Consider the following 14492-nt stretch of genomic DNA (forward strand, 5'->3'; position numbering starts at 1 on the left):
TAAATTAACATTGATTAGGCATTAATTACATCATAAACATAATTTACCTTTTTTTGCTGCGTAATGGAAATGTGTGATTGATGCTTAATTGGATGAAATGGTGTAGACATATTTTGAGACTGGTTTGATGTTTGCCAGCCAGTGGTACTGGTTGGTTTTGAAAGATAAAGTGATTTAAAGCAGCTAATTTCTGCAGCACAGCTGAGATGACGTACCAACACAGTTGTCACAGATGCTGCAGTGAGATGCTCGCGGAGGCCGGAAGATCTTGCAGGTGTAGCAATACTTGAGCTTGACGATCTGGTTGTTGATCTGAACGTTTCGGATCCGAGGCGGAGGTCGCTGCCCCGACGGGACGTTCCCATTCGCTGCCTCTGTGAATTAAAACAAAAACAAGATGTCAACACACTGACAGATTATAGTGACTTTGTTTTTTGTCGGTTCTGGAGTTGTTGCTCAAGGTCCAATGTGTTGCTTTGGAAATTTTTAAGGATACTTCATGTTGCCAGACTGGCTCTATTTAAGCAATTTATGTTTTCAACAACCTGGCAATTATCAAGCTTTGGTGAAATTGAACTTCAAAACAGTAACCAATAGCAATTATTTCAGGATTTGCCAAAGGAGGAAGAGATATTTTCACAGTGGAGTTTCTGTGATAATAAAGTAAATTGTTACTTGAAAACTGCATTAACTGTTTACTTTAACATGTCTGATATTGAAGTTTACTTGATGTGAAACATTCAAGTTTGACCAAAAAGCAAAACCAGAAAAAAACTAACCAAACAAATCTACTGAGGAGGATTAGGACCACTAAAAAATAAAACAAAAAAAACTTCTGAATTCTGAAATTTTTTCTCAAAATTCTGATATTTTTTTCTCAAAATTGTGACTCTTTTGTAAAATTATGATATGGTTTATTGAAATTCTAATCAATTTTAGAATTGTAACTTTGTTTTCAAGATTGTGAAATTTTTTCTTAGAATTGTGACAATTTCTCAAAATTTTTCCTTTTTTTCCTCAGAACTGACATTTCTTGGGATTTCGACATTTTGCTGGAAATTAGAAAAAATTGGGACATAGTTTCTCAAAATACTGACTTTAATTTTAAAATTACTACTTCTTTTTTCAGAATTCAAACTTTTTTCTCAAAATTTAGAATTTTTTTCTCAGATTTGTGACAATTCTTAGAATTCTGACTTTTTTTCTCGAAGTCAGGATATTTTCTTCTCAGAATTGACATTTCTTCTTAGATTTATGTCTGCAGTTTTAGAACTCAGACATTTCTTCTGCGAATTATGGCTCCTTGTGAGATCAAAAGTCAGAATCCTAAAGAATGAAACACAATTCTGAGAAAAAACATCAGAATTTTAAAATTAGAGTCAAAGTTATGAGAAAAGATGTACTTTTTTTTCAGTTGCCCCAATTCTCTTCCATAGAAATTTTATGTTTGATTGACAGTTTATTATCTCTGATTATGCTTCGCTGCAGACTAATGATCACAAAGCTGCAAACTCAGATTCCTCAAGAGAGAAACCGCTGTGGAGAATCGACCATTAAGTTGCTGCAATGACCAGACAGGAATTGACTCTTAATGGGAAAGAGCAAGCATGCCCACATTAATTTCTGGAGATGCATTAAGATAAAAGAATAAAAGTGACTATAATTTAAACTAATAGTGTATTACTATTTGTTTACAGCCTTCAGTGGAGGATATCTGCCATGAAAAGTGGCTTTTGCACAAATAAGTCAGACTCATTATGAGGCATTAACATGGTGAACAGATTTTTTCTGACAGTAAGCGATAACCGATATTAATCATCCAAATAAAGCTGGAGAAGGGCCTTCGAGAGAAACTGGGAATAAATTTGAGAGAGGGATATATGCCACTCCCAATGGAGGCCTGGCTCAATCTGCTGGAGGCGTCACAGAGCCGAAACAGTTTCCTAGAATTAGAGACCCTCCTCAGGAGCGCCACCAACAGGATGAGGACAGAAACATCCTGACTGCAGCAGCAACATCAAAATTTCTGCCTGGTTATGAAAATGGCTTTTTAAATCAAAATCAAAATACAAATAGCTAAATTAAGATAAGCTAAGATAGGATGCACTAGAAAATAGACATTGCAAAAACGTCAAATCTTATTTTTGGACTAGTTTCTAGTACAAATATGTTAGGATAAAAACTAACTTATAAGTAACTTCTCAGTAAGATACAAGACCTCATTTTAAGTAAATAATTCCTCAATATTGACAAAACCTACTAGTTCCTTAGGCAAATTATCTCACTTATACATGAGAAAAATGTTTTATTATAAGAGAAGTAATCTGCCAGAGGAACTCGACCTTTTTCATTAATAATAAGGATTATTGACTCAAACCAAGATCCTAAATCTTGCTGAAAAACTACTATTAAGTTAGTTTTGTCTGAGTTCATCTGTAGTAAGATATTTAAAGCAGAAACTAGAGCAAAATTACTTGGTAAGATTTTTTTTGCAGAGTAACAAATAGATGGTAAGTCAGGCTTTTAAAGATTTGTAATCGGCCAGAGAACTGCAATCGATGCACTCCCAATTATTATTTAGGTGTGATCAATATCCATTAGAAGATTACATACTACGTTAGTGTTAACATGGAAGCCAAATAATACTTTGGAGAGTTAAATGTGTAATTTTGCTGCAGATGACATAGAAACTGAATTCTAGTAATCAGCAAAAAATATGTAAATCTATATGTTTGAATAAAATACAATCATATCACAAGAATTGTGAAATATCCTTTCAATAATAGATTAAAAAATGTGTCAGTTTTTGGAGAAAGTGCAAAAACATTTTTTATTTTTTCACGTTGACCTGCAACACAAGAGGAAAAAGATTTGTAGTTTTCTATTTAATAAAACGTAATGAAATTAAACCAATACAGTGGTGTAATAATAACCAAATGTCTGCCATCTCTCTTGGTTTAAAACAAATAAAGAGCCAAGATTCACAGCAGAAAAAAGAAAGTTATTAAAAAAGCCCCGAAATCCAGAATTAATAATTTAGTGAGCAACTGCTCCAGGTGTAGCTTGAACTGGGATTTCAGGTCAGTGTGAGGATTCCTGTAAAATCCTTCATGTAACAAACTGCAGCTGGTCCATTAGGGTCATCAGGGCCGCAGCAGAACTGTCATCCTACATGCAGAGTGAGTCACGGTCATAATGAGATCTTCAGAGGGCCGCGTGCCTCCGCTCGCTCTTTACACCGAGTCCCTCAACTCCACCGCTTCAGCGTCCAGAGTTTCCCCATTTCAATTAGGGCTGGACAATAACAGATGCATTCTGGGAGATGTAGGCAACATTTCATTTCCCTGTGGAAGCAATAAAGTTGAATTTGAATGTGAGTCAACTCACTCACTCCTCGGTTACCTAGCAACTCACTCGCTCACTCTTTGGTTACCTAGCAACTCACTCGCTCACTCTTTGGTTACCTAGCAACGACCTGTTACTGACGCAGCAGCAGTTTAAAGTTTCAGCGCTGTGCCTCATAACTGTTTAAAAATTAAAAACTGGAAGGCTTACACCACCAGTTCAGCTGTATTTCAGATGTTTAACCAAAAAACAAATCAACTTTGGAACTGAGCTCAAAGCTTTTTTCTGATTAAAAAGGTTTTTTTTGTTGACTTTGATGTTGTAATTAGACAGAAATTCTCGTAACCTGGATCTAATATAACTCGCATGAGGGACGGTTGAAGTAAAAGTCACTTTTAAAAAAAATAAAAAGTATGTTAAAAAGAAAACAAGCCAAAAAAAAAACTTAAATTTGATCAGAGAAAAAAAGGGATTTTATTTTTAAAACATATTGTAGTAATTAACATAAGAAGTATGAATAAACAAAAAGACGCGGTTCTCCCTGTTTGATGCCAAATAAACCAACCTGAAACATTTATTCCTCATAAATACTTCTAGCCTGAACCACTACAGTTTTTCCCACATCTCTGCTTGTTATTTTTGTCCAGAAAGCTCCCAGGTAAAGATGAGCAAAAACATGCTGATGTCACTTCTGTAGCTGCCCTTAAATGCCTGATCATAAAGGTTTGGCACCATGAGGACAGGCTGAGAGCAAACTCCAGGGATTTTCAAGACACAAGTTATGTAAAATTGCTTTCATGAAGACGTTATAATTTGCAAATTAACACTGTGAGTCTATGTTAAAGTGTTTGAGTCAGAAATCACAGAGAAAGTTTCTTTGTTTACACATTTTTACTGAAAATTTGTAGCTTTTTTCTTACATTTTAACAAGTTTCTGCACACTTGTCCTTTTAAAGTTAATAATTAGCAGACTTGTATCTCTGGTCACACATGCAGCTGTAACATTACTAATCAGCTGGTCGTGTTTGTTTTGACATTCTTTCTTCTTATCTTGTGGCAAACTGGAACCACAGATCATGAGCAAATATATAAACATATATATAAACATTACCAACCTGCGAAAAGGTTGGACACCTTCTCACTAATTCAGTAGGAAGTGTTGTCCAAAAGTTTGACTGGTAGTGTTTACATACATATAAAACTCTGGAAAATAGCAAGAGACTATTTAAAATGATTTGATTTTACACTGTATAAGTTTAAGAAAAATGAATATTGTTCTTTTATTCAATTAACTACTGACAGCATGTTACTCTTGCTGGCAAACCTTCTGAGTTTTTTTGGTTGAAGTGAATGACTTGTTTTTTTCTACAATGGCCCTGATACACCCCATTAGATTTTGCATGTTTGAAAGAAAGGTTTCCAGTCAATTGAATACATTTATTTTCAGGAATAAGAACTGGATTTGGGTCACTTTGTTTCAAAACGCTTGCTATATGTAGCGGAGTTTAGCAAGGTTGGCTTCTCAATATAAAGTACTTTTGTATTTGTTGGTTCTTGGAAAATAGCGTACGATGTTTCCAACTCTCCACATTTTTGTTTTTTAAGTAATTAAAACTTTTCTGAATTTGAAATTTCACCAGCTAAGAGATGGAAACAGATCTGGTTGCTTATTAGGCAACTAGTGGAGATTATTCACATTTGTTTATGAGGAAACACAAGTTGACCAACACTTAAACAGTTTAGGATATTTCTATGGGCCATTCAAAACATGTTCATCCATTTTTTAAAGAAAATCATTCTTAGATAATGACATTTTGACTATTTTGAGTTGTTTTAGGTCCTCTTGTGACTTTAAATCCAAATAAGCTGCTGCTGGCCACACCCAACGTCCCACCGCTGAGTCATCGTTTACACTCACACGTGAAAATGGCTTCAAACAATTTTACAACTGCATATCTATGAAAAGCAGAAGTGGAACTTCCTACACAACCAACAAGAAAGCAGCAAGTGGTTTCTGGATTGTAAGTCAACAACAAAACACTTTTCTTTTCTAGCAGCCATTGTACAGCCCAATGACGAAATGTGATGGAGCTCAGCTGGAGTAGCAAGGTGATGGAGTTGGGGTTGTTGATTTTGACTTAATAATAATGAGGTTTTTTTTAAACTGGCCAAAAACAGCTGGGTATTTTTTAAAGCGCCTGGGTTCCTTTTAGAAGCAGTAAAGACACAAATGGAAATATATAAACCTGCAAACTGTAAAATTTGCATAATAGATCCTCCTACACAGTTAGAAAATGCATTGGTTCAGATGACTATTTTTTACATTGTGTCTCTCTGAGAATGAAGACGAATGCATCTACTGACCGATTTCCAGTTCTATGAAGTTGGCCTCCTCTGGAAGGGCCCGCGGCAGGACCCCGGGGTCGCTGAAGCTCGTCCTCAGCAGCATGGCCATGACGAACAGGAAGAGCAGCACGGCAAAAACCGGGATGGCAGGAGACAGGTGGACGGCCAGGTACGGACACCTGCACAGAAAAGGAGCAAGACAAAAAGTCTGGTTAGAAGTAATACAATATGTGCATTTATCAACTCTGAGTTTGAGGATTTTAAACTTTTACCTGGTAAATCAACATCTAGGAAACACAAGATTATGTAGTATAAAAATTGGAAAGATTCACTTTTAATAAAAATAAAATCACAGTAAATAATCATGACTTAACTTGTCCACAATTATATGAGCCCCTTGAATAATTGGAGGGTTTTTCAAATGACTCATTTAATAGACACCAAATAATAAACAGTCAGGTTTTTTTTAAAGTGCTGGGCTGTTTTTAGAAGCAGATTATTTCTAAATATTCTGAATCCATACATCATTTCCCATTTTACTACAAAAACAAGGCGTTACTTTGTGTTGGTCTAAAGTAAAGAAACCCAAAAAAGATCTTGAATTTCCTTTTGTAACAATAATAGTTTTCCTTTACAGCTTAGTTTCATTCCTTTTGACTCTTTGTTTGTGTGATTCAGTTTGTTTTTAAAGTGTTTGCTAGTTGTTATTAGTTAAATATTGTTTAGTTTTAGTTTAGTTTCTATTATAGTCGTCGTTTTAGTTTGTTCTTACTTTGGTTAATTTTTAGAAGCAGAATTAAATAAAGCATTTTATTGTGGTTTTCGATTGGGTCACGAATATTTAACTGAGAGCTAAACTTTGATGATTTCTCCAACTTTTGCTGCCAACATTTTAAGGACTATTGTTCAGTGTCATCAAGGAGAGAGTGGTGCCATAAACTGTCAATAACTGATGCAAACTGCATGTGTGGAAAAAAATTTAGCAATTTAAACACGAAAACAAGCGATAATATATCCATAATTTCAGTAGGTTTCAGTTTTCTAAATAAGTTATAGTTTTTCTCCATTAATAAATATTATCCCAGTTTTATTTAACTATAAAACTGTGGTTGTAATTAGAGATGCACTGATCTGATGTTAATATCTTTATTGGCCTGAATATTGAAAAAAATTCTATATCGAGTATTGATAACAATGTGCCTGATTCAAGAAGGCAGAACTATTCAATCCAATTTTATACTCATGGTTTATTGATTTTACATTACATTTACATTTCTAATTGCACTTTCTGAACCATTTGATTTGTAGCAGTTTATTTTTTATATTTTTGACAGAGGCATTCAACCTATTGTTTATCTCAGCTCCTTTATTGTTATTTATTTCTCATTGGCTCTTATGCTCCTAACTGCACTGATTGAACAAATTAAAGCTGTTTTGCTGCTGAAGCTATTGATGTATTTAAGTGTGCTGTACTGGTGCAGAGTTAAGAAAATAAGTTTGTAATTCAGTAAATTTGTCTTTGTGCTTTAAAAACCACAAAGTCCCCAGTTGCAACGTGACTAAATGTGAAAACGTTTAGGTACAAACACAGCGAACACTATCCTCTCAGCGAGGTCGCACCAGAACAGAAACACTCTGATCTGCTGCGTTAAGCATGAGGTCATGACCTTTTAACCGGACCTCACAGCTGTGTATGAACAGGCCGCAGCCCTCTTCCCTGCCGGAGAACATGGTTGGTATCAGCATAGCTCTGGTAGTCGGTCCAAGAGGGCCGAGAGCCAGCAGGACTCCTCTGAACCCGCCTGCTGCTTGGTGACAGATGGCAGCTGCAGAGCAAAGTGCTGCAGCAGAGCAGCAGCATCTACAAAGCTCCTGAATGCTGATATCAATACGTTAACTGCTCCATCTCTGTATATTCATAATGCAAAGCTAATGATGCTCCACAGAACGGAGACGCTTCAAGAAAAATGTTTTTACAGCATCTCACGTATCTGCCTGCACGCAGAATCATCATTAATAAATTTACATATTCATTGTTAAGGTCAGAGAAATTAAGTTATGTTGGGTTGCATCTTTTCTGACTTTCCAATTCAACAATTGTACCACTAATCAGCTCATTGAGTACATTCAGGACTGTCGTAACAAATAACAGGTATGAGCAGCAGAATACACAAACGAAAAAAATAGACGTAAATCTGTAATTTCAGGCGACAATAATAATAATAATAATAATAAATATTTATTATTATTATTATAAATCCTGGAGGGACCGTCTGTCTCCATTTCCACAACAAACTTAGCTAACAGGAAACAGCTTAGTCAGCAAAACACCACAAAACACCACAAAGACCAGAGTCCATGTGATTAGCTGCAACCGCAGAGACGTCAGCATACTGGAGACACGGCCAGCTCCCAGCTCCACCAGTCTGAGCCTCTGCAGCATTTCCCCACCACTAATGGGAAGCAGCAGCAGATTCGGATCGATGGAAACTTCCACTGTGTGAGCAGGACGACCAAGCGGGTGATTCCTGTAATAATGACCGTCACGCTCCATCATCACTTCCCATCAGCCCCTCCTCCGCTGAGCGCGGCCGCCGCCTTCAGCTGCTGAGGAGCCGGAGCGTTAATCAGCAGAGATCCAGAAATACTGGATTTAGATTCCCACAAGATGAAAGGTTTCCTCATTAACATTAACTAGCTTAAAACTTGAAATGTATTTTTTTTATGCTTTACGTTTCAGTTTTTCTTGAGTCATTTTGTAATGAAGTATCTCTACTCTTAGGTGAATAAAACTGATGGATTTATTACCCACTGGAAGAAAAACAAACATGTTTCATTGATAAATTTTCTTATTTTTTGTTACTAATATGAATTATTGTAATTTTGTCCTGAAGAAAAACAACATTTCCATTTAACTTTATATTTCGGTCCATCTGATTATGTAATTTTTAAAGATTAAATGATTGATAATATGATCAGTTTCTCAGCACTTGAATTTTTACCAGATACTTTTTACTTTCACTTGAGCAAAAATATGCTGAAGTATATTTTTGGGAAGCTCTATCGTTCTATCTCAAACCAACTAACATGTAAAATTGTCTCATTTTACTCGCCTTAACTGTTTAAAACGTGTTGGACTTTTGTTGGCAGGCTTTGAATGAGCTGTTGGAAGAATTTCATAATCTGCATCAGAACCAGGTGAGCTGGTTCTTCCCGTTTCCACTCATTGTGCCAAATACAACAAACCTGCTGCGTGAAGCTCCAACACAAAACATATTGCATCACAGGTTTTATTTATGCAGAGAGTGGGACGTTTAGCAAATAGTAAACACAAACAGTTAGTTTTTATTTGCACATACATATTTCTACCTTTTGCACAAAGACCTTCGCAAACCGTCCTCGCCTCCTGGAAGCTGAACAAACACTTTCTTATAGCTGTTATTTTTAAACCTTGTCAGGCGTTTTCAGAGCGATATGAAGATTTATTTTTAAACAGTCACCATAAAACACTCAGGAAATGTGGCAAAGAGTTACAGAGAGTATCTTTGGTCTGGATTAATCTGACGCCGCTTTTCTTTTCTTTTTCTTTCACCTGTCGGACTTTTGAACCATGAAAATATAATAAATAGGAAAAAACAGGTTTTCATGGCTCAGCCTTTGCAGCCAAAAAACTTGATCAGTGATTTTACTGCAGGTTTAAAACATGAAATATCTGTGAAACACTTGGACTCAAAACGTTCATTAGCTGCACAGATGTGTGTCCGATAGCATTAGCAGACCTGCAGACATGATCCAGTTCGTCTGCAAAAATCCATCCATCCATTAAAATATTTACAAATAAAATATGAGTCTAAACAAAAACAAGTCAGCAGTCTCTGAAATTATTTGACTCAAGTTAACCAGCATTTCAACACAAATATTGACACATTTTGACTCAAACTGTTTAATAATCTTTCGGTTTTCATTTGCAGTCAACAAATTACACTGAATTTTTTTGTTGGTTTAGATGAGAGCTGCTATATTAGTAATCGACTATATTAGTAATCGATTGATAATTAATTGCCACATTCTGCAGATTTTTTATTTATACACCTAAATTTATTTTATACAATATTACAAATACATTAAATTACTAATAAATAATTAAATTTCTTCCAAAAATGAGAAAATAAGAATTGTATTTGGTTAAAATGAACGCTTGATCATTTGTAACAAAGGATGAATCTGCAGCTAAAGAATAAATTGTTTGTTTTTTTTATTAATCGAATAATAATCAGATAATCATTCAATTAAAAGAAAATAGGATTTTTTGTTTTTGTTTTTACAGAAGTTTAAACGGGTAAAGCTAAAAATGCAACATGAGGAGTTCTGGGTAAAACATATTTACAGACAAAGAAAATTATTTTCATCTTAATGCAAAATGTATTTGTATTTCTGTACAGTTATGGCTTAATTACTAATAATGTTCTTTAGAAGCACGATATAAATGTTTTTCAAGATGATTATTTGTGTTTGTAGGGTTGTAACTGCTGTGACACAATTACCTAAAAAACATTTAAGAAATATTGTAACTTTTATCATCATGACAAAAGTACAGTCAGAAATCGTTATAAAACTTTAAATTAATATCTCCCACCTTTAATCTGTATGTCATTTATTGAAAGTTGTTAATTTTCTAACCAGCAAACACATTTGTTTGTTTTTTAATAAGGAATATATTACAACTTAAAAGCATTATTTTGGAGAAAGGTTTAATAAAATTGTTTTACTCTATTATAAGCTTAATTTCCTCAGAATCAGTGCAGAAATATTGAAGACCTGACATTAGGCTTGTGGTTGTCTAACAATGGAGAACCTTCAGGTTTTAAAAGCAGCACATAAAATAATTACGCCCCATTATAAACCCGATCCAGATAAGCTACTTTGATATGCGAGTGTGCATAAGGTGTGGATGTGTTTCTAGGCGTGTCTGCTGCAGACCTTCATCATGACGCTTCAGCTGTTAAATTCAGGCTGACATGAACCTCCAGATGAAAAACTGGATTAAAATCCCTTCAAACGTCTCAGGAAGAACATTGCTGCAGTCAAAACCATGTCACTCTTAACATTTTCTTATTAATACTTAACAACTGTGAGCTGTTGTAAATTAATCCACAACTAAGTTTCTGGGACGCTGCAAGGTAAAATATAATCTCGCAGACTGAGCTGGCCGCTCGTCTCTTACGGTATAGAAAGGAAAATCAATATGTGAAGAGCTTTGATACGTCCCTCTGCAGCAGCGGCTCAAAAGCAACTGATACGCTTTTCCACAAAGCGACTCCTCCAATCGGAGTGCTAATGTGGGGTTTTTATGTTCCAGATATAAATTATTCCAGAAGGTCTGATCAATTGAGGCTCCTGCTCAGGAGCTGCAGGCCTTACTGGATCTGTATGAGTTGGAGGCTTTCAATAAAGGAGATCAATTAGTATGGCAGATTGCTTTTAGAAAGAGGAAGTGAACTGAGGGTGAATGCACAGCATTCCCGTTTAGACCGATTTAACTGAACATAGTTTGTTTAGAAAGTTTAGTTTGTTTGGGTCGGTGTGAATGCACAATCAAACTCTGATGTGGGCCAAAAAAAGTTTCATCAGGTCGGTCTAAAAACCTCGGTCTCAGTTGAGTAAAGTGAATTTGAATGCATATAGAACCACAAGCTGACAGGAGACGGCTCCAAAAGCAGGATGTAGACCAAACTGCAGGGAATTCTGGGTAAATACAACCAAAACAGACGTGAGTCGAGTATCAGAGGGAGAAATGGCTTCTAGCCTTTTACCAGAGACAGAAGAGAAATAATACAACCACTGAAATCAGACGCAGCTACATTTTTGCTTACATTTTTGAATTCATGTCGTCATTTTTATGAGTCTATGAGTTGGTTTGATTCGGGACCAAAGTTGCAACATTCGTTGCATTGTCAGCTGCTGCGGTTCACTTTCACACCGCACTGAGTGGAACATCTTTCAAACTAACTGTGAAATCAGTTCACCTCCTCGCCTGTGGTGGCACTGTTCCAACAACAGCTGAAGGAATGACATGAAAACCTCTGAAGAAGACACGATCATCACGCTTGTTTATACTTCCTATTTATATTCATTTTACTCAAGCAACAGGAGAAATACTTCATAATGAAATTACTCTAGTGAAAGTAAAGAATATTAAAAATACTCAGAAAAGTAATTTTCTGAGTATTTTTACGTTTGTTTGAGCAAGTTACTCAAGCAAACGTAACTTGTTACTACATAACTGCTCCCTTGTTATGTAACATTTTAATATGACTTTGACAGAAACATCAGAGGCGGGGTTGTTGACTTTTACTGGGATTAAAGCAATAATCCCAGTATGTACTACGCTGTTATTCAGTCAGATGAGAAAATCTGACAGTGGGGGAAATAAAAACGATAAAACAGCTATCAATTATTTACATATTTCTGTTAGAGGAGGATTTATTCAAATGCTAAACTCCCAGTATGAGAATAGAAAGCATCTCTCTCCTCCTGAGACAGAAGCTTCCAGAGAACAAAGCCTGCGACTTTAACTGGAGCATGTTCTCTGAACATAAATCATGTTACTGCTCGTTTAGCCTCAGCTGGATGCTGACTGGCTGGCAGGGAGACAGGGTGGGGTCGGATGCTAGCGGGTCGGATACCAGATCTGACGCTTTGCTCTGCAGGGTCGGCCCACAGAGGAAAACTCTGACTGCCTGCACATAATGCAGCTTGCTGTCCTGCGGTGGACTAAGCGATGACTCACTGTCCTTGTGGTCCAGTTTCATCCCAGTTCTGCAGGGAACTGTGTGCATGCACACTCATGTATCACACAAATATTTATCACAAATCAAACTCAAAAAAGCCTCTATACACACCTGGAAACTACATAAGGTGTGTTTTACAGCATGTTCAAGGATAAAAGCTGCAAAATGAGCAGGACACCATCTACTGACTAATTTGTTTATTAGAGATGAAACGAATAATCTGATTAATTGTGATGAATCGACTATTCAAATAATCATCAACTAGGCCTTCCACAATAATTAATAAATCAATTAATCACATAATAAATTAAAACCAGGTCAATAATTTCCATTTGCATAATTTATTGTTTTTTCTCTTTCTACTAAAATCGGATGATTTGGTTCGGTTTGGTGCTTTGGTCTCAAATAACTCCTTTTGTTGAAGTGAATTTGCCATTTTAAGGACAAAAATAGTTATTATTTTCTTCAAATAATGTTAAATCTAATCTTCCTTCAAAATTATTTAAAGAATAATTTTGTTAATAGACTTCATAATTTATTTTTATTGTCTGTGTCTGTGTTGTTTTGTTTATTTATTTCGGATATTTAAAATGTCTTTCAGGTGTAGATGCTCATTAGAATTTAAAGTTTATTCATCTATAAGAATGTGTTACATTATTATGCCAATCCCATTATATTACTGGGAAATTGTCTCAAAACAATAATATTATTGTTTATGGCAATAACTTCCGGGGAAATTTGTCATCAACTAATTTAGTAATCGATTAATCATTAACTGAACTAAAAAAAAAAAAATCATTGAAAAAGTTACAGATTTGGAACAGTAATTAAGTCAAAACTATAAAATTCATATAAATTTTGAATTCAAGATAAAAATATTTTTCTGTAAATACGTTTTATCCGACATTCCTAAAGTGATTTAGTTTTAGATTCATCTGGTGCAATAGAATGATACGTTATATAAAATAATAATGTATAAAATAAAATCTTTATTTTTCCTTTTTAGAGAAGAAATTCTTTATTAATTTGCATCTTTTATTGTATTTCTAACATTGTATAAAAAAAGGGGGCTAAATTAAAAAAAAATCTGTGGAATGTGGAAATATTTTTGATCCGATTAATCGATTAATCATAAGAATAATTGGTTACTAAAATAAGAGTAAGTTGCAGCGCTGCTGTTTACATGCTTAATGTTTCCCTTTCTGTTTGTGTATTCTGCTTTAATTTAAAGCGAGTTTTCCCTGCGTGAACTGCCAACGCTTGCAGCTCAACCTCAAGCTTAGAACGAATAAACTTCTGTATTTATTCACAGCATGAATATGAATTAGAATCAAGACTAACGGAATAATCTCACAAAAAAAATGCAGTTTAGTGTTTAGGAGGAGATTTTGTTTAGTCATTATTAAGCAAATAGCTGCTGTATTAGATTATTGTGCCGTTCTACAAAGTGCTGCAGACACGCTAATCACTTTTGTGCCCAATAATCCAGAATAATTTAGGATAAATTAGGTTAAAGGTTGCCCTCTTCTTCTTGGATGGCATGATTATTGCACACAGTAATAGTGTTTTGATGGTGCAAACTGTCACTTTCTGTACTTCGTGATGAAGGTTTCAAGTTTCTTTTCTCTTATATTGCATTCCCACATCAACATTTTTTCCCTGGATCTCAAATTTCAGGGGGAAAATACAGAACCTTGTTTTATTTTTAAAAAGTTTTTGGATTGAAAAGCTTTGCTGTAATTACAAACTGAAATCTATGAAAATGGTGGAAATGTTCTACTTTCCCTTAAAACCCATTAAGGTTCGTGTTAACTGATTTGACTGAATGGACTTACTAAGTATTTTCAGACTCTAAAAATGTCAATAAATAACCAAAAATATCCTGATGGATCATTCTTTGACCAAACATAAATCAGTGCTGTTACTTAAAAACAACATAAAACATATTAAGTCAAGTAAAAGTAGCACACACTACTTCAACATATTTCTACTAAAGTAAAGAAATTAGAA

General features: G+C 35.1%; 1 protein-coding gene across 1 annotated transcript in view; it reads right to left on the minus strand.

Annotated features, from left to right (window-relative positions):
• Positions 1–14492, minus strand: part of zdhhc9 (zinc finger DHHC-type palmitoyltransferase 9) — a 29249-nt gene that overhangs the window by 11440 nt on the left and 3317 nt on the right. Inside the window, exons 2-3 of the mRNA XM_055031210.1 lie at positions 5710–5870; positions 216–374 (exon numbers count right to left, since the gene is read on the minus strand). Coding sequence (XP_054887185.1) covers positions 216–374; positions 5710–5870 — 320 coding nt within the window. The remainder of the gene's footprint in view (positions 1–215; positions 375–5709; positions 5871–14492) is intronic.

This window comes from Poeciliopsis prolifica, unplaced genomic scaffold (assembly GCF_027474105.1).
Source record: "Poeciliopsis prolifica strain line A6 unplaced genomic scaffold, Auburn_PproV2 SCAFFOLD006, whole genome shotgun sequence".
Lineage (NCBI taxonomy): Eukaryota > Metazoa > Chordata > Actinopteri > Cyprinodontiformes > Poeciliidae > Poeciliopsis > Poeciliopsis prolifica.